The sequence below is a fragment of the Anomaloglossus baeobatrachus genome, chromosome 6 (genome assembly GCF_048569485.1).
Source record: "Anomaloglossus baeobatrachus isolate aAnoBae1 chromosome 6, aAnoBae1.hap1, whole genome shotgun sequence".
Taxonomy (NCBI): domain Eukaryota; kingdom Metazoa; phylum Chordata; class Amphibia; order Anura; family Aromobatidae; genus Anomaloglossus; species Anomaloglossus baeobatrachus.
In genome coordinates this window covers 48,541,878-48,562,991 of record NC_134358.1, presented here as the reverse complement: position 1 = coordinate 48,562,991, position 21,114 = coordinate 48,541,878, and the positions used below count along the sequence as shown (strand labels likewise).

The window sequence follows — 21,114 nt, the reverse complement described above, 5'->3', positions numbered from 1 at the left end:
GTGAAGCTCTAGTGACCTCCGTGCCTAAGAGAGTTAAGGCACAGCACAAAATATTGACACTTTGGGCACAATTTGGCCATTTTCAATTAGGGGTGTACTCACTTTTGTTGTCAGCGGTTTAGACATTAATGGATGTGTGTTGAGTTATTAAGAGGCCACCAAATTTACACTGTTATACAAGCTGCACACTGACACTGTACATTGTATCACAGGGTCAGATCTTCAGTGGTGTCCCATGGAAAGATATAATAAAATATTTAGAAAAATGTGAGGAGTGTACTCACTTTTGTGATATAAATGTACAGTATATGTCCCCTTCCTGGGCCCCCTCCTGGTATATATCTCCCCTGTTTGGCCGCTGTACTTTAACGTACTTACAAAAAGCAAAACATTCTACTCTTTCCTCCACCCCCTGCTAAGCGTTGTCCTCTTCTGCAGCTGGCGCAGGAGGTGGCAGCTTACATCGCATAACGTCACTGCTATATGCCCCCAGTGACTTGCATGTCATCTTCAGCTGCCTCTGTTTGGCCAGTGGTGAGTATTGCAGTGCAGGGATCTGAAGGGTCTCTGCACTGCAATACACTTCAAGTTGATGGTCTGTCCTTGGAGAGCCCTCCTAAAACACGAGCCTGGTCTCTGCGACCACGATCATTACACCCCTGGTTTTACAATTCCTTACTACATGGCCTAAATCATGAAAAGTCAAAATTCGCAACTTTGACGAAACGGAGCATGAATATTTTTCTTTTCCAAGTTCAGCATGAAATCCACCCAGGCTAACCATCAAAAAGAAAATTATTTGCTTTTCCATGGTTTATTTAATGGATTTAATATCATCAAAACACACAGACACTTAAGTACAAGCTGCACCGTATGATTATCTCATGTTTATTTGCCGAGGCCTCGAAAAAGCGGTTTCACATCTTTTCTGTAAGAAGCCAATATAACTCGTGTCATCACTGATGGTGGGGAGTTCAATTATTGCCGGCTCTGTATAATGTCTGCAGCTTTACGTGGCACAAATCAAGCGGCCTCCACGCCCTCATTATTTATTATTTTATTTGTTATGAAGCCTATGAGAAGAAGCTGGGATCACTCCTGGAATCTCTCCTAACCACCCCATCCACTTTTCTATCTAACATCACAATAACAAGTGACAGCTGTAACATCTGTGCCGAATCCTATCCTTTCGGCCGTGGCCGCCAGGCGTCGTCGTGCCTTTGTTGGAGCTGACGCATGACAGTGACAGTCCTATTTTATTCCTGGGTCTATGGGGTTAATTGTTTGGTTTAATTGATCTTTTGTGAGGGTCCTGGGCAGGGATGTCATTCGTTCCTGTTGTCTGACCTCGGCTTGAGTTTTCACCATCGTCTTGTTGTAAAATTTTGTCTCTGACGTAACCTCTTAGCATTGACCCCATGTGGTGACCCCTCTTGCCTTCATCTTGCTCCACCGGTCAGCAGCTGCTCTGTGGCCCCAATCCAGAGGCTCCTGCATAAGTCCAGATCCCTGTACAGGGGTTAAATGGTGAAGGCCACTGCAAGACATGAGATCTGGTAAATGGCATGGTTTGTGCTAAGGCTACTTTCACACTTGCGATGAACGGTATCTGTTGCATTGCGTTGTGTGACGGATGCAACGGATGTGTTGCATATAGTGGCACAATGGATGCAACGGATGCTGCAAAACAACGCAATCCGTTTTGTTTTTTTTACAGTTTTACCGTTGGCAGACTATTGTGAACGATCAGCTGATCGCTAACAGTAGTCGGCCGCCGGGTGCTCAGCCGATCACTCACAGTAGCCGGCCGCCGGGTGATCAGCTGATCGCTAACAGTAGTCGGCCGCCGGGTGCTCAGCCGATCACTCACAGTAGCCGGCCGCCGGGTGATCAGCTGATCACTCATAGTAGCCGGCCGCCGGGTGATCAGCTGTTCGTTCGGTCGCCGACAATGTGTGCGGGGGGCGGAGTGCAAAGTGGGTGGAGCCGAGCGGGGCCATGGCTGAGGACGTTAGTGCCGCGGGGACTGCATCGCTGGGGGACAGGTGAGAGAGTGTGTGTGTGCGATTGTGTGTGTGTGTGTATACATACGGAGTGCGGGAGGGGGCGGAGCCGCACATGTAACCAGGGTTCCTTGGTTACCTGATGTGTACCCTGGTTACGGGTGGAGGGAGCCAGAGAGAGCATGCGCAGTGAAATCCAAAGGATTACGCTGCTCAAAAAAACGTTACATGCTGCGTTAATTCCGCCCGACGCAGCGTCAAAATAACGACGCTGCGTCGTCCGGCGTATGCAACGCTGACACTTGCGTTACAGTGCGTCATCCATACAAACAAGTCTATGGAGAATAGCGCAGTGCGTTAACGGACTGCGCTATTCTCCATAGTGACGGACTCCGCTGAACGCAAGTGTGAAAGTACCCTATGAGAGCTCTATTAACAGCTGCTAGGCTTCCACAAACAGTGCCACCATGATAACAGGTTGATCATTAGTTCTTGGTCAAGTAATTGTGGTCAGTTAGACATAGTAGTATTAAAGTACTAAAGAGTGTATGAGAAAAAGTACACAAAAAAGCTTGCAAAAATTGCATGAAAATCATGGAAACAAATCCATCAAAAAGAACTACGAGTGGAATTTATCACCTTTTAGGTACGTTTTGCTGGTGGCTGTGATGCTGATATTTGCGTCACATTTATGAAACTTTTGCATTCTATTTGATGAATTTATTATTTCCCTTTTTTGCGGGAGTTTGTGACTTTTTGGTTGTCATTTTTTTTTAAATAAAATCACAAGTTATAAATATGGATAAAATAAAGAAAATGCTTTGAACCTTCTTCTTTTGAGCTGGAAGTAAAAATGAAGGACATGGCGCAATATGCCTTAAAAATGGAGCACAACTTAGGGGTAATTTGCATGCTGCGACATCGCTACTGCGATATCGTCGGGGTCAAATCGAAAGTGACGCACATCCGGCGCCGGTAACAACGTCTCAGCGTGTAAAGCCTAGATGCGCCGATAAACGATCGCAAAAGCGTCGGAAATCGTTGATCTGTGTAGCATCAGTCATTTCCATAATGTCGCACCACTAGGAGATACGATGTTGTTCCTCGTTCCTGCGGCAGCACACATCGCTGTGTATGAAGCCGCAGGAGCGAGGAACATCTCCTTACCTGCCTCCACCGGCTATGGGGAAGGGAGTAGGTGGGCGGGATGTTTACGTCCCGCTCATCTCCGCCCCTCCGCTTCTATTGGCCGCCTGCCGTGTGACGTCGCTGTGACGCCGCACGACCCGCCCCCTTAGGAAGGAGGTGGGTCGCTGGCCATAGCGACGTCGCAGGGCAGGTAAGTGCGTGTGAAGCTGCCGTAGCGATAATGTTCGCGATGGCAGCTATCACAAGATATCGCATGTGCGATGGGGGCGGGTACTATCACGATCGGCATCGCTAGCATCGGCAATGTTGCAGCGTGCAAAGTACCCCTTAGTGTTTAAAAAGTACAAATGATGAAAAATGCTTAAAAAAAACAACAGGTGCAAAACAAATGATACATTTCCTCCATATGTGATTAAAGTTGCAGCTAAAAAAATTAGCAGTACGTCCGCCAACAACTATAGTCAGTGGTTGCAAACCGCCTCCTCTCTGCGACATCCTCACCCCCTCTACTGATTATTCGGCATGATGTACCATCATCATTGTGCTTCATCTTTTTGCTCTACACTTTTAAAAATGATAGGGTTATGAAAGCACAAGAAAATTCTTTCCAAAAAATTGCACGCAAGTTTTAGTGCAAAACTCCATGGGATTTTTAGGATGCTGTTTAAACTGTACCTCAGCTGCTCTGGCAGCTGAGGTGTAGTTACAACAGCATCCGAAACAAAATTGTGAATGAGACAAAATTGTTGATGGGAAACCAGAAAATTATTTTTTTTTTTAACTAGGAGGGTAAATTCAAAAATTTCCGAAATTAAACTAATTTCCTAAATTAAACAAGTAGCAAAATGTGAATGAGATTGCACAAAATGTCATATGCTGCAAAGAAAATCAGCAGCATAAACTGAACTCCTACAGTATTTCCCTCCCTGAACACAACTGCAGCGTGGAGACAAAGTCATTATTGCACCATCAGCCCTAAAGTAGAAGTCTTTTCACTTTGGCACCGGTAGGGTTAAGCTGATTGAAAAGTCTAATTTTTGCGCACCCTACAGTCATCCCAGCTATTTATGGCAACTGGATTTCCTTAAATGCTCTGCAAATACACAATGCTTGTTCTGTTGACTGACAGAAAGGTCAGCGCCGCTTGTTTGCAACATCTGGAGCGCAGCTACATCCCTGGAGACGGGTCAGATGCTCATCTATTTCACAGCTGCCTGCAACAGGCTCCCTGGTGCTGAAAATAGGAAGACGTCTATGTACAAACTCGCCGCCGCTTCCTGTCCTGGACTCTCTGAAGTTTTACTGGGAAGTAGCAGACTCGGTATTTGTAAGTCCGGCTTTGACAGTTTACTGTGTATGTCGTGTGATGGGTAAGTATTGGACAAATCCTACTCTATATGCAGTGGCATAACTAGACTGCTATGGGCCTTAGTGCAAAATTTGGACAGGGTCCCCCACGAGCAGGTTCATCAGATCTATCAGGCCCTGTAGTGATGTCTTCTGTCCTGTAATAATTGCCCTTATCCTGTAATCATGTCTACTATCCTGGCCTCTTTAATAATTTCCCACTTTCTGGTCCCTTCCTGTAGTAATGTCCTGTGTCTTGTAATAATGTCCCCCGATCTGCACCCTTCATGTAATAATGTCTCCCATCTTGAGCCTATTTCTGTAATAATGTCCCCCATCCTGGGCTCTTTATGTAATAATGTCCCTCATCTTGGCCCTCATTATTTAAAACTGTCTCCCATCCTGGCCCAATCCTTTATTTACGCCCCCCATATTGATCCCCATTCTTTAAAAATGTCTTCCATCCTGGCCTAATCCTTTAGTAATAACTTGCCATCCTGGCCCAATCCTTTAATAATGCCCCCCATCCTGGCCAAATCCTTTAATAATATCCCTGATCATTGCCCTCATTCTTTAAAACAGTCTCCCATCCTGGTCCAATCCTTTAATAATGTCCTCCATCCTGGCCCCAATCCTTTAATAATGTCTCCATCTGACCCTCATTCTTTTAAAATGTATCCCATTCTGTTCCAATCTTTTAGTAATATGCAACCATCCTGGTCCAATCTTTAATTAAATGTCCTCCATCCTGGTCCAATCCTTTAATAATGTCTCCAATCCTGAGCCTATTGTTGTAATAATGTCCCTCTCCTGGGCCCTTTATGTAATAATGTCACCCATCCTGACCCAACCATTTAATAATGTCCCTCATCTTGGCCCTCATTCTTTAAAACTGTCTCCCATCCTGGCCCAATCCTTTAATAATGTCCCCCATCCTGGTCCAATCCTTTAATAATATCCCTGATCATTGCCCTCATTCTTTAAAACAGTCTCCCAGCTTGGCTCAATCCTTTAATAATGTCCCCCATCTTGGTCCAATCCTTTAATAATATCCCTGAGCCTGGCCCTCATTCTTTAAAACTGTCTACCATCCTGGCTCAATCCTTTAATAATCTCTATCATTCTGGCCCTCATTCTTTAGAACTGTCTCTCATCCTGGCCCAATCCTTTAATACTGTTCCCCATCCTAGCCCAATCCTTTAATAATGTCCCTCATCCTGGCCCTTATTCTTTAAAGCTGTCTCCCATCCTGGCCCAATCATTTAATAATGTCCCTCACCACTTGCCCTCATTCTTAAAAAAAATGTCTCCCATCATGCCTCAATACTTTAATAATGTCCCACCATCCTGACCCAATCCTTTAATAATGTCCCACCATCCTGGCCCAATCCTTTAATATTGTCCCGTCTTCCTGGCCCAATCCTTTAATAATATCCCACCATCCTGGCCCAATTCTTTAATAATGTCCCACATTCTGGCCTACTCCTTTAATAATGTCCCACCATCCTGGCCCAATCCTTTAATATTGTCCCGTCTTCCTGGCCCAATCCTTTAATAATATCCCACCATCCTGGCCCAATTCTTTAATAATGTCCCACATTCTGGCCTACTCCTTTAATAATGTCCCCCATCCTTGCCCAATCGTTTAATAATGTCCTACATCCTGGCCAAATCTTTTAATAATGTCTCTCATCCTGGCCCAATCCTTTAATAATATCCCCCATCCTTGCCTTCATTCCTTAAAAATCTCTCCCATCCCTTCCCCTCAATATAATAATAGCCCACGTCCTTGCTCCCTTCTCAAACAGTTTTAAAAACAAAAAAAAATAAATTATTCTTTTTACCTGACCTCGTTCCCATGGTCATCTTTCTCCATAGCCAGCACAGGGGGCGGGTGGTGCATGGAAGTGACATCATGCGACGCCTGGCTGACATCAGCTGCCGGCCTCTGATAGGTCGGCGGTAACTACTGTTATAGCTATTGTGGCACAGGAAGCTCGTGGCTCTCTGCACCGCAATACACTTCATCTGATTGTACGTCCTCGGAGGCACATTCATCTGAAAATGGTGCTGTCATTGGCGGTCCCCTTCTTGTCCGGGCACAGTCGCACTCTCTCGTTAGGCCCTTACTTATATGCAAAGTAAATGTGAATCGCCAGTCTGCGCTACATATGGATTTTGCTATAGATTCATTGCAGATTTTCCCCTCAACATTGAAATGGTGAAATTCAAGCTACAGACTGGAAAATCATGTTTTCCGAAAATCCTTTTCCAGGTAAATTTTTCCATATGAGATTTTTGGCTTCTTTCCAGGAAAAAAAAAAAGAATAAAACTGAGACTTTTTCGTTCAGTTTTTGATTTACATGTCAGGTATAAAAAAACACTATATATTTTGTTTCACAGCTAAGCCTGAGATCCCCCTCTACAACATTCACGTACATGATAGGACACATCATTTCCATTTAGTTTTAGCCACTCTTATTTTTTTTTGCCTTGTGGTATTCCTTGTTGTTTTTTCGCAAAATTATAAAAAATGGCACAAGTGGGTCATGAGTTTTTCGTTTCATGAATACTCTTTATTTTTGTTGTTAATTTTTATATTTCTAAAAATTGCATATTCCCTTAAAATGTCACAAAATTAACTAAAAATTAAAATAAAAAAAATAAATAAAAAAAATAAAATGTATCACCCCTGGAGGGCCTGGAATATATTTGTGAAAAATCGGAGTGACTTTTTAAAAAGTCAAACGCATAAAGAATAAACTAAAAAAAAATATGTCTATTAAAAGAAGAATCAAGTGCAAGTGAAAAACAAATAAAACAACAAAAAATAAACAACAATTTTTAAATTAGTATATTTTCTGTCAGCAGGACGCCATTAACGCATGCATATGCAGAGACATGGACGTACAGTATATAGTATGCAGACATGGATGTATACAGTACGCAGAAATGCACATTTACAGACATACATATATACAATATGCAGATATGGACATATGCAGTATCTAGACATGCAAACATACAGTATGCAGACATGCACACATATACAGACATATGTAGCGCCCCTGAAAACATCAGGGTGCTACAGGGAACTGCATCCTTACCCAGGGTGCAGGGCCTACCCCCCCATGGTTCCAGGTACCCAGGAAATCGGTGTCACTCCCATCTGCACCACAAATCCCAACCCACACCTCACACCATGACCTGTCAGACACACCAGGGGGTTGGACTAGCTGGAACAGGGCCACCCACCTAGGGGTCAGGCAGACTGGTGGGAGGGACCAGAAAAGAGACTGGTGACAGCTCTCAAAGTGAGAGGAGCTGGGGTGTTAGCTCCCGGGGAGCTAGTCAGAAGAAGTTGAGTCGCAAGCAGTGATTCGGGTCCAGAGGAGTCGGGGACCGGTTGCAGGGACGTTGGACAGGGGTGTGACGGACGTAGTCTTGGAGGGACTGTCGGCACCAGAAGGGCCCAACAGAACTGACTGGTACTGAGCACGACGGGGTACAGGTCCCTAGTTCAGCAGCCGATTCAATGTTCTGACAATTCACCTGAGAGGGAGAAGATCTTCAAGAACTTCCCTAGAGATTGAGGGCATCAGCACAACGAGGGGGACAGGGTTTTTCCAGACACAGCAACGCACTGAGGTCCCAAGCGCCAACTCTTAGGAGCATGGCTACACTACACATAGTGAGTAGGGCCCCCAACAGCTTCAAGCCACGGGGACCATCAACGGACAATAAATTGTACACGGAGGCAGGCTCCGAATCACTAAGTGACACCGGTGGGACCGGATACTTGGACGGACTCCCCGCAGTGGCTGCTGTACTCAGAGACTTTGGTTTACCTACAGTGTGTGTGTCTCCTTTCTCCACCTCATCCAACACCATGACTACCCGCAGTGAGTACACTAGTCCATGCACCCTGTCCTCCCAAATCTACCAACCCCTGAGCCCGGGGCCTTCCCTACCTGCGGAGGGACTGACACCTTGCTGCTTCACACCATCTGCCCCGGGTCTCTCTTCAGCAGCGGCGGTACTCCCATTACCGCAACCCGCAGGTGGTGTCACAAACTTTTCCCCTGTAAATAACCCCTTTTATCGATCAGAGTGTCCGCCAAGCCAGGTCCGGACCCCTCGAGCCACAATGATTCTGGATCCGAGCAGCCCGATCAACACTGGGGCGGCACATATACACACACATAGTATGCAGACATGCACACATACAGACATGCACATATACAGTATATATATATATACATACATATATATATTCCTTGAGGTTGTGAGCATATTCCCTTGAAGTGATTTATGCTGGCTCTACCTGCTTGGAGTAAGACCGGAGTGCTAAGTAAATATGAATGACTCCTTGTGGCTGGGGACTATTTTATTAAAAAAAAAGAAGTGTGGCCACATGGAGAAAGCGGAATATTTTAGCAATGTTAATCTAACTCATGCTGCTTCCTCTCCGGAGCCTCTGGTATTATGAAGTAGGTCAAGGTAATTACTAATGCAGCAATGTTTACCTCTGCTTTATAATAAAAGTGTCATATGCCAAGGATCGAAGGCAAAAACAGTCCCTGAAAGGTAAAGTAATGGCTGACGTTGGCTCGCGAGAGGCTTCTGTGTGCCAGGGTGGATTTTAAGGTCTTTGCCCTGCTCAGGAATTTTAATATCATATATTGCAAAAATGACTTATGGAAATGGGTATGATGGCCCACCTGGCTGGAGGCCTTCATGGCCTTATACAGGAAAGTGCGCTGACATGTAGGACGTTTTCTTGCCCCACATTTATATTCCAAATGGAGATGTCTTTTATTGGATAATTCACCAGAAAATGACTGCTGTTTTTATACCAGTGGGTGTTTACCAAGAGGTACCTCACAAAGAGCTATGTGACACACCTGCCCCGGATCTGGGCTTTACTCCCTTCATCGTAGTCCACCGGACTCTGTTGTGCTTCATGTCTAGCTTTGCAGGTGGTTCGGCATGCTCACATATGATCGACTTCTTGGGCTTATAGAAGACTTACCACCTGGTGTCTTGGTATTAAGACTTTAGTCTTCCTTAGTCCTGTCTGCCTATGGCTTCCAATTCCTCTGCTACCGGTGTCCTGTCTGAATGCCACTTTCAGTACCTCTGCTCCTTGTCTGCAGTCTACAGGACTTATGCTACCTGCCCGTGGTCTCTGGTCTTCCAGAACCTCTGCTGCCTGTCTGTAGTCTCCAGAACCTCTGCTACCGATTTGCAGTTTCTGGGATGTTTACTGTCTGTTTGTGATTTCCAGGACCTCTGCTACCTATCTGCTGTCTCCAAGACCTCTGCTACTTATCTTCCATATCCAGGATGTCTCCTATCTACCTGTGGCTTCCAGTACCTCTTCTACCTGATCCCATTCTACTGTCTGTCTGCGGTCTCCAAGATCTCTGCTACCTATCTTCTGTCTCCAGGACATCTGCTGTCTGTCTGTGGCTCTCAGTACCTCTTCTACCTGTTCCCAGTCTTCTGTCTGTCTGCAGTCTCTAAGACCTCTGCTACTTATCGTCCATCTCCAGGACATCTCCTGTCTGCCTGTGGCTTTCAGTACCTCTTCTACCTGTTCCCAGTCTTCTGTCTGTCTGCAGTCTCTAAGACCTCTGCTACTTATCTTCCATCTCCAGGACATCTCCTGTCTGCCTGTGGATTTCAGTACCTCTTCTACCTGTTCCCAGTCTCTTGTCTGCCTGTGGTCTCCAGTACATCTGTTATCTGTCTTCCACCGTCTAACCTGCCTGCTGTACCAACACCCGTGACCCTTGTCCCCACCCAGAAGTATCCACCTCACCAGTTAAGCCTAAAAAGCTACATGGTCATCTGTGTTGCAACTGCTCTAATATAATTGCTTAATCGCTTCAAAACCCAAGTAAAGGACCAACCTGACGGCACAATTTTACCTTCAATACCTACCTGCCTTTCTATTCTCTTTGGATAAAATCAAGCTACACAGTTGGCACCAGGACTTAGGTGGCTCTAGCTGTATAATGTTAGGGAGAAGGAGATATCAGACCAAATTGGATTAGACAATACCCCAGACAAAGTCAGGATCTCTAGAGAAAGCCATTAGCGAAACGTGCATCAGGTGTGCGTTGTTGGTTGAATCGCTCATTACCATTCAATATTGTTTACTTCTGATATTATCTATGTATTCCTTAAACACATACTGATTTTTTTACCTTTTGGGGTACTTTTCAATACTGTGATCCAACATACTTTCATATATTTCTGGCTGTATTCGCACTTTACTTCTTTTTGTTACTGCAATGTAGATTCCATGGTCCGCTTTACAGCATATATGAAATTCTGGATTCACTCACCATAAGCTTTTCACGTGTCTTAGTAAGCATCATGTAATTGTCGTCTTTTTTTATATTCATTAAAGATCACCTATCCTTAGGATATCAATGGGGGTGTGAAACGTGGCATACCCGCCGATCAGCTGTTCTAGCGGTGGCCGGAATTGCACAAATATAGATCTGCACAGCTTTATCCTCTATATAGTGGCCGCCGCCGGTACTGCACATCCGCCTCCTATTCATATCAATAAACAGCTGATCAGAGTGGATGCCGGGTGTTGCACTGCCCCCGATCACACACTGATGACCTATCCCCACAATAGGCCATGAATGACAAACTTTTTAAATAAATATTACTTTTATGTACAGTACTTCTTGGTGGCCTTGTTCATAGGCTTGTTCTGATATTTTAGTGCTTTGGACGCTGCATGTATACTGCTGTATGTAGCTTTGTTATGTCTTTATACTGTTGCAATAGATGACAAAAGGTCTCTAAATATATCAGAAAAGGTATCAGGGAGCAAATGGGGATAAAAGGGAGTGTATTTATTAGATCAAAACAATACCAGAAGGCAAATGAAGCCGTCTATACGGTCAGAGGTGTAACTATAAGAGGTGCAGAGGTAACAGTGGCACCCGGGCCTAGGTCCCTTCAACCCAAAAAGACAGAGGTAGCAGTGGCACACGGGCCTAGGTACTTTCAACCCAAAAAGACAGAGGTAGCAGTGGCACCTGGGCCTAGGTCCCTTCAACCCAAAAAGACAGAGGTAGCAGTGGCACCCGGGCCTAGGTCCCTTCAACCCAAAAAGACAGAGGTAGCAGTGGCACACGGGCCTAGGTCCTTTAAACCCAAAAAGACAGAGGTAGCAGTGGCACACGGGCCTAGGTCCTTTCAACCCAAAAAGACAGAGGTAGCAGTGGCACCCGTGCCGAGGTCCCTTCAACCCAAAAAGACAGAGGTAGCAGTGGCACCCGTGCCGAGGTCCCTTCAACCCAAAAAGACAGAGGTAGCAGTGGCACCCGTGCCGAGGTCCCTTCAACCCAAAAAGACAGAGGTAGCAGTGGCACCCGTGCCGAGGTCCCTTCAACCCAAAAAGACAGAGGTAGTAGTGACACCCGTGCCGAGGTCCCTTCAACCCAAAAAGACAGAGGTAGCAGTGACACCCGTGCCGAGGTCCCTTCAACCCAAAAAGACAGAGGTAGCAGTGGCACCTGTGCTGAGGTCCCATCAACCCAAAAAGACAGAGGTAGCAGTGGCACACGGGCCTAAGCAAACATGAAAACACAGAGGTAGCAGTGGCACACGGGCCTAAGCAAACATGAAAACACAGAGGTAGCAGTGGCACACGGGCCTAAGTCACTGCTATACAAAAAGAAAGAGGTAGCAGTGGCACACGGGCCTAGGTCCCTGCAATGCAAAAAGACAGAGGTAGCAGTGGCACACGGGCCTAGGTCCCTGCAATGCATAAAGATACCAGAATTAATTTTGTAGATTGGGGTCCTGTTAGACATTTTGGATTGATCGAATTGCATCTCTGTATGTCTCAGCATATAGAAAAGTTCAAAAATAATGTGAGATGAGCATAAAGACTCAAAAGCACTGATCTAGCAGAGACGACAATGCGGTCAAACAAGTTGAGCCAATATCAAGTTCAAATGCAGAGTAGACATACAGATTCAACAGGTTAACCGAGGAAATAACCACCTATAACTGGTATAAGGCTTGTTTATGGCACCTGGAACTCAGATTAGTAAGGAGCTAAACGGCATTCTTGCCAGTCCCACAAGATGAGCAGAAATGTAATTTGAGAAGAAACAGTTTATTGGAAAAAAAAAAGAAAAAGAAGCCGACACCACTGAGCTCTTTTCAGTCCTCCCGGCAAACATAAAGTGTGCAACCAGTTATATATCATTTCTATTCCAATTTCTCTGATCTAACAGATTGATCTCTATGAATCCCAAGTAAAGATCCAATCAGATGGCACAATTTTACCTTCGGCACTTGCCTTTCCCTTGACTATTGATATTTTTACAGCCAATTTTCTTTCTTCACAAAAAGTTGCACATTTTTTACCAAAAATAAAAAATATTACAATTTAACAAAAAGAACTGGTGCAAATAACTGAATAAATTATTTTGTTACTATAGTAGAATAGATGGGCACCGTTTTGCAACTTTTGAACCAAACGCTTCCCTGACGTTCTGGGACAGCAGGTAATTTGGGGCAATGTGTTGGTGCTACTATTTGGCTAGGTGCCATGATTGTGTCATGGTTGACAGACGGTCCTGTGGTGTCGGGCTGTAGAAGGTCACAGCGTCTGGCTACACAAACTGCTCCCTGACCTTCTATTCTTCCAACTGTGGTGTAAATGGTATCCTATGTATCTTCTCTGCTTGGGGTTAATCGCCAGAGCCTCTGCTTCCAGTCTGCAGTCTCTAGAACCTTTGCTATGAGTCTGCCATTTCCACGATGTCACCTGTCTGCCTATGGCTGTCTGCCTTTGTTACCTGTTCCCAGTTTACTGTCTGTGTTTGGTCTCCAGGACCACTGTTACCTTTCTGCTGTCTCCAGGACATCTCCTGTCTGTCTGTGGCTTCCAGTACCTCTGTTAACTGTTCCCAGTCTCCTGTCTGCGGTCTCTATAGCTTTCCCTTTAGGACCCCGTGGATTTACTCACCTTTCAGCTGTTAATTATCATCAATACCCCTTTTGTCCTTAATACCCACATTTCCCCTTGGTATTTGCAGGTGATAGAGTTATATTCCTATACATGTCTTGGATGCAAGCAGTTGGCTTGTATACATCTGAAGAAAAGCTATTTGTTGCTGTTCCACTCCCTGAGTCTTCTTGGAGATAAGTTATTCGTTCAATACCCCCTGTTTGTGCTCCTTGTGTCTTCTTTAGAGATTAGGGAGGTTGACTAAGCGCTCATCCCATCCGTTCATTACATAGAGCCCAGCTCAGGGTCAGCCAGGGCCAGGTATCCTGCTCGGCGCATAGGTACTGAACATATCTAGGTGGTCAGGGGAGCCAGAGACCAGCGTAAAGTTTGGTCAGGGGTCATCATCTCCCCCTTCACTAGACATGTGTCACGCTCCAGGTGTCCCGGCACCGCCCCTTACACACTGATCCGGTCTCGCCATCACGGCACCGCTCCTTACCCACTGATCCAGTCCACATGCCCACCGGTCAAGACTGTCGCTCCCGCTCGTGCTCTCCTGCGTCCTGGTCTCTTGAGTCTGACTCTGATTCTTAGGCACATGCTTGTGTATAGGGCGGGGCCGCGCCCACTCACCTTGTCTTATAGGCCCAGCACTCCTGAAACAGGATATGGCTGAGACAGGTTCAGAGTATATAAGACTCCCCTTTCCATGTGGGCGGCGCCTGATCAACGTGTTCTGTAAGCTAGGTGTTCAGGTCTCCTAGTGCCTTGCCTCTCTCTAATCCTGTGTCTTCCACAGAGCCAGCCCTGCTTCCTTAATCTGGTCCTGACTGCGGATTGCCCAGGAAGTCCTCCGGTGACTGCCGGCTGTGACTCCCATCATCTGCCTTCAGCCTGAACCTGTCTCCGGTCCCCGACTTCACCTTGTGATCTCGGCCCTTACGTCCAGCAGGATCCAGATCTCGCCTGATGTTCCTATCCAGTACCTGAACCTGGTCTCCGTCATCTGCATTGCCTCCAGGAACTCTGTGACTCTAGAGACATCTTGCTACCAGTCCCCTGAAGGATGCTGACCTTGTACCACTAGTGCTCCGGCTACCGTGCATCTAGGCCCTCTGGTGGGGTGACCGGACAGTCCCTGTACAGGAGTTAGCTCCGGGTTGCCTCACTGGAGGAGTCCGGTGCACGGCCCAGAGAATCCACCATCAGGAGCTAACAACATATGGTTTCCCTTCCTCTTCATGTTGCCGTATGTGTGGTACTTCCCCGTACCTAGCATGACACTTCTGTTCTGTTTGTGCAGTGATTTTTTTTTCTGCCATTGTTTATGACAGTACTTTCCTGACACTGCTGATAGAGTTACTCGGATGGCACTGTTGAAAGGATTCTCACATGGTACTAACTCCTGTCCATATGCATACAGGTATATGGATGCATGAGCCCACCCTCAGGATCCCTCTATGAACTGAAGCAAACTCATTGTGGCACGTTCTAAATGTTCATGTGATTTTACATTCTGATTTTACCTTTTGTAAAATGTAGACTTGACAGTCCTCCGTCAAAAATCAAGTACTTACAAAGGCTTCCGGGAGCTGGACCCACAATTAACTGATTGTTGTAGTATCTCTGATTTGAAGGGGTTGTAAGAGATGAAACAAGCTCCTTTAATAGTAGTTTGTTGATTATCATTAAGGGGTGTGGCCTATATGCAGGGGTGGGCCCAGCCTGTATGCATGGGTGGGCCTGGATTGTATGCGTGAGTGGGACCAGCCTGTATGCGTGGTTGGGCCTGGACTGTATGCATGGGTGGGCCTGGAATGTATGCATGGGTGGGCCTGGACTGTATGCGTGGGTGGGCCTGGACTGTAGGCATGGGTGGGCCTGGACTGTAAGCATGGGTGGGCCTGGACTGTATGCGTGGGTGGGCCTGGACTGTATGCATGGGTGGGCCTGGGCTGTATGCGTGGGTGGGCCTGGACTGTATGCGTGGGTGGGCCTGGGCTGTATGCGTGGGTTGGCCTGGACTGTATGCATGGGTGGGCCTGGACTGTATGCATGGGAGGGCCTGGGCTGTATGCGTGGGTCGGCCTGGACTGTATGCATGGGTGGGCCTGGGCTGTATGCGTGGGTGGGCCTGGGCTGTATGCGTGGGTCGGCCTGGACTGTATGCATGGGTGGGCCTGACTGTATGCATGGGTGGGCCTGGGCTGTATGCGTGGGTGGGCCTGGACTGTATGCGTGGGTGGGCCTGGGCTGTATGCGTGGGTTGGCCTGGACTGTATGCATGGGTGGGCCTGGACTGTATGCATGGGTGGGCCTGGGCTGTATGCGTGGGTTGGCCTGGACTGTATGCGTGAGTGGGCCTGAACTGTATGCATGGGTGGGCCTGGACTGTATGCGTGGGTGGGCCTGGACTATATGCGTGGGTGGGCCTGGACTGTATGTGTGGGTGGGCCTGGACTGTATGCGTGGGTGGGCGTGCACTGTATGCGTGGGTGGGTTTTATAAAACAAAATACCATCAATACCAGCTGGAATCTTCCTGAACATTATTCCTAAATATGTAACTTTGGTATGACCCAGGTGGAGGTGTACACATTTTACCCCTTTACAACCCCTCCCTCCACAGAGAACCCCTTCATCCTTTGCAAGTCCAGCTTATGGACTGTACTATGGTGTCTTTATGATTAATAAGAGGTGCTATTTTGTTTTTATACGTCAAAGTATCATCTTTGACCTTGAAATGCAAATGGTGGATTTTCCGCGCGTCCTGTCTACAACAATGCACTGTGTATATTCATTATATTCCTGTGCCAATCACTTTAATGAATGCACCTTGAGAAGAGGCTTATTAGAAGCATCAATCATCGGCCTGTGCATTTACTGGTTTTCCCCATAGATAATATACATTCCCCAGACAATAACACCTTACACTGGTGATCTATATAATATACATATGCAAATGTCCTTCATAGGCGTCATTACCACATTGTTTTATATTTACATAAATTAATTTCTCCTGTAACCTGATAACATTTATCAAAGAAAACAGTTGTGAATATAATTACATGCAGCAGAGCTAGAATTGTTGTGTAACCTGCATATTTTAGGTATTTGTCCTTCCTTTTGCTTCACTTTCTCCATGTCTCCTCAGTGGGCGGGTACTTCCTGGTGATCTGTATGCTCTGAGCCAATCACTTCTCTTCCTCTGATGCTCCTCCCCCTCCTCACAGACTGGAGTCTCACAGACACTGTACAACTGCAGCTGCATCTCCCTCCTCTCCCCTTTTTTTTATTTAACTGCAGGAGTTTGATTATTTTTTCACAATTGGATGCTTGAGATCTAAAAGACAAACAAGTCTCGACTGGTGGGCTCATTGTGGACATGGGGATAGGTAAGCATATATTTTGTTTTTTTTGTTTTATTAGGGCATTCTTAATTGTTTAGGGACACAGTTCATTGTTAATGGGGTACACACATTTGTGGGTATTAGGGGCACTCAGGTGGCATTATTACTTTATAAGGGGCACTACTAGATTATAAAGGGACGCATTGGTGCTTTTTTAAGGAGACGATAAAGGGTAATATTACTTTATAAAGGGGGCACCTGGGGCATTATATTTAAGAAAATCATGTTGACGAGTCATTATAACTTTAAAAGGGGCGTCAAGTGTATTACTACATTAAAAGGGGGAAGTCGGGCATAAGTACTATATAAGGGGGATTCGTGGCATTATTACTTTATGCCATCTTCTATTTTAGGGGGTATTTGCAACTTCTATGCATGTACTGTGGCCCTGACTTTAAAAGAGGATGAGGACCCCCTGCTGTAGACAGTAAAATGTCAAGTCAAAAGTTTATATCACCGCTGCAGCCAGTCACTGAGCTCAGCAATCTAGATGATTTAGACGTCAGCAACCGCTGAGCTCAGTCATCGCCTGCAGCGGTGATGTGAGATGTTGACAATACCTTGAGACCAAAGCCAGCGCTGGATCTGGGGAGGGTTAGTACTATCCGGTTTAGTTATTTTACCTACCGGCAACATGTTGTTCCACTTTTCTAAAAGTGCCCCCTCCCACCCATCAGAGAAAGTCCTAAAAAATTTGACAACTCATTTTTTAAAACAGAACTCCAAGCAGTTGTCACTTCCCTTCCCCCACTTGTACTTACAAGTATATAACACCTACGCGCCATCCAGAGGTTGTTTGTCATAGACTTACCTGTTCTCTGGATCAGGAACGGTCAGGTTCCTTGTCACAAAGCACATCTTCAGTGGAATGGTTTTCTTGTCGCCATAACTGGGCATGGAGAGAGGCGATGGCGGACACTTGGATGAATTCCCGAGCCGCGGAGATTCTGGAGGAGGAGTTTCCCATCCGATCTCTGACACTGGGGAACCCTTCTTGACGTAAGGAGTGGCCTCTCGCATGTACTTCACTGCAAAAGTCATAAAAGTCCAAAATTACTCCACCTCATCCAACAGCTCCAGCGCCCAACATACCACCAGGTTACAAGCTGCGTCTGGCCTGGACTGGAGAGGAGGCAGATTAAGACGTGAGGCCTTGTCATATCTTCCCTGCCACGACTAACTTCAAAGCACTCGTCTCATCTACCGTATATTATGTATTCTGCATTTAGTAAGACGTCTTGTAATAAGATCAAAAGGAACAGGGAATTAGTGACTGAGAAGCAAAAGTGATTCAGAGAAAGCCCTACTGAGAGCGGCGTGTAATGTCACCGCACCTCAAAATAATAAGGAATATCTATCATCTATCTCTACATCGAACTGTACAAAAAACACATCCCCTTTCACCCTTTTATTAACCCCCAAAACACCCAGGTCCGATGTAATCCACATGAGGTCCCATGACGATTCCGGCTCTACTACATATGAAGTGCCAGTGTGCGGGCATAGTCTATGACCACCCGCTGTCAGCTTCAGTCAGAGACTGATCCTCGCAATGAGTGGTGACATCACTCATTTTATTTGCAGTCACAGCTGGAGGTTTCCATGGTCCTCCACCTGTGATCACAGGTAACGTGACCTCAGTGAACTGAGTGACCTCACCAATGAGACCTTGCGTGGATTACATTGGACCTGCAGGGGTGTTATGGAGTTAAAAAAGGGGTGAAAGATGCTGTGTTTTTTTGTATTTTATTTCAAATAAAGGATTTTTTTCTGGTATTCGTATTTATTTCTTTTCACTTACAGATTAGTAATGGGGGGGTCTCATAGAAACCTCCCATTACTAATCTAGGGCTTAGTGGAAGTTGTGAGCTATTATTAACCCATTATTACCCCGATTGCCACTGCAACAAGGCAATCGGGATGAAATGGGTAAAGTTCCGGGATTCTCACATCTAGTGGATGCAACAATCCTGAGCGGCTTGAAGGCTGCTATTTTTAGGCTGGGGTGACCCAATTAACATGGGTCTCCCCAGCATGAGAATAAAATTTAAATATTTCAATAAAAAAGCCACATGCGGTTTCTCTTATTTTGATACACAGCCAAGATAAGCGCATGGCTGGGGGCTGCAGCCTGTAGCTATATGCTTTATCAAGGCTGGGTTTCATAATATGCCAATTTATTTTTTTTTCACAGCAACAGAGACACACACAGTGAAAGCAGTCAGACACACTGTCATACAGGGTGGGGGCGCATCTGACTGCAACCAATCAGAGATGCGGGGACTGCTGGTAATCAGTGAGATGGCTCGGCATTTATCATACTATCAATTTTGATCATGTAAAATCACAATTTACTGATGAGATCAGTAAACAAAAGAATCCATTTTTCTTTCACTGTAGACAAGAAGATGATCTTGCCAAAAAATCCGAATGCAGAACGATCTCTTGTTCCACAGAACATCCATTGTCCGATGTGTGGATGACATTTATGAAAGCAGAAAATAATGAGAGACGTCACTTTGCTTATTGATTGCCCTCTGGGAGGCTATAAAATGATATTTAAAGGGGCCATCCAGGAAAATATATAAAAGGACCAATCTTAAAGTCAATCTTAAAATGAAGGTCATCTAATGCTCAAAGCTGTAGTGGATGGTGAGATATGGAGCCTGAAAAGCAAAAGTGCAAAACATTGTTACCCTTTTGCTCATCAGTCTAATAAGAAAAAATAAAAATACCTGTAAGTATTTGCCTTGAAATAAAAAAAATTTCCAATATAGCGTCACCCAGCTTTCCTGAGTTCTGAGCAGCAAATCTGGGCTTTTTTTTGTTTTTCATTTTATTTTGTAGTATATAATATTATTTTACAAATCTGATGAGTTTATAGTCAATTAGTAAAACTGGGCAGATTCGCTCTCCCGGTGTCCAGATTCCTCCATATTCTTTTCTACTAACCTTTTTTTATTTAATGCAGTAATTGTTTTTTGTTTTGTTTTTTTTTTTTAATTTTATTTTGTAGTATATAATATTGCTTTACAAATCCGGGTAAAACTGGGCAGATTCGCTCTCCCGGTGTCCAAATTCCCCCATATTCTTTCCTACCAAGCTTTTATATTTAATGAAGTAATTGTTTTAGGGGTTTTTTTTTTCATTGTATTTTGTAGTATATAATATCGCTTTACAAATTTGCGGAGTTTATAGTCAATTGGTAATATTGGGCAGATTCGCTCTCCCGGTGTCCAGATTCCCCCATATTATTTGCTACCAATCTTTTATATTTAATGCAGTGATTGTTTGTTTTTTCTTTTCTTTTCATTTTATTTTGTAGTATATAAAATATACTCAGCTTTACAAATCTGCTGAGTTTATAGTCAGTTGGTAAAACTGGGCAGATTCGCTTTGCAGGTGTCCAGATTCCCCCATATTCTTTCCAACCAAGCTTTTATATTTAATGCAGTGATTGTTTTTTGCTTTTTCTTTTTTATTTTGTACTATATAATATTGCTTTACAAATCTGTGTAGTTTATAGTCAATTGGTAAAACTGGGCAGATTCGCTCTGCAGGTGTCCAGATTCTCCCATATTATTTTCTACCAAGCTTTTATATTTAATGCAGTTACTGTTTTGTTTTTCATTTTATTTTGTAGTATATCATATTGCTTGTTTTTTTTTTTCATTTTATTTTGTAGTATATAATATCGCTTTACAAATTTGCTGAGTTTATAGTCAATTAGTAAAACTGGGCAGATTCGCTCTCCCAGTGTCCAGATTCCCCCATATTATTTTCTACCAAGCTTTTATATTTAATGCAGTAATTGTTTTAGGGGTTTTTTTTTCATTTTATTTTGTAGTATATAATATCGCTTTACAAATTTGCGGAGTTTATAGTCAATTGGTAATATTGGGCAGATTCGCTCTCCCGGTGTCCAGATTCCCCCATATTATTTGCTACCAAGCTTTTATATTTAATGCACTGATTGTTTGTTTTTTCTTTTCTTTTCATTTTATTTTGTAGTATATAAAATATACTCAGCTTTACAAATCTGCTGAGTTTATAGTCAATTGGTTAAACTGGGCAGATTCGCTCTCCCGGTGTCCAGATTCCCCCTTATTATTTCCTAACAAGCTTTTATATTTAATGCAGTGACTGATTTTTTTTGTTTTTTTTCATTTTACTTTGTAGTATATCATATTGGTTTACAAATCTGTGTAGT

At 44.7% G+C, this 21,114-nt stretch overlaps 1 protein-coding gene across 1 annotated transcript in view; it reads right to left on the bottom strand.

Moving 5' to 3' along the window:
- Positions 1-21,114, bottom strand: part of SNTB1 (syntrophin beta 1) — a 230,715-nt gene that overhangs the window by 119,802 nt on the left and 89,799 nt on the right. The window contains exon 2 of the mRNA XM_075352904.1: positions 17,716-17,932. Coding sequence (XP_075209019.1) covers positions 17,716-17,932 — 217 coding nt within the window. The remainder of the gene's footprint in view (positions 1-17,715; positions 17,933-21,114) is intronic.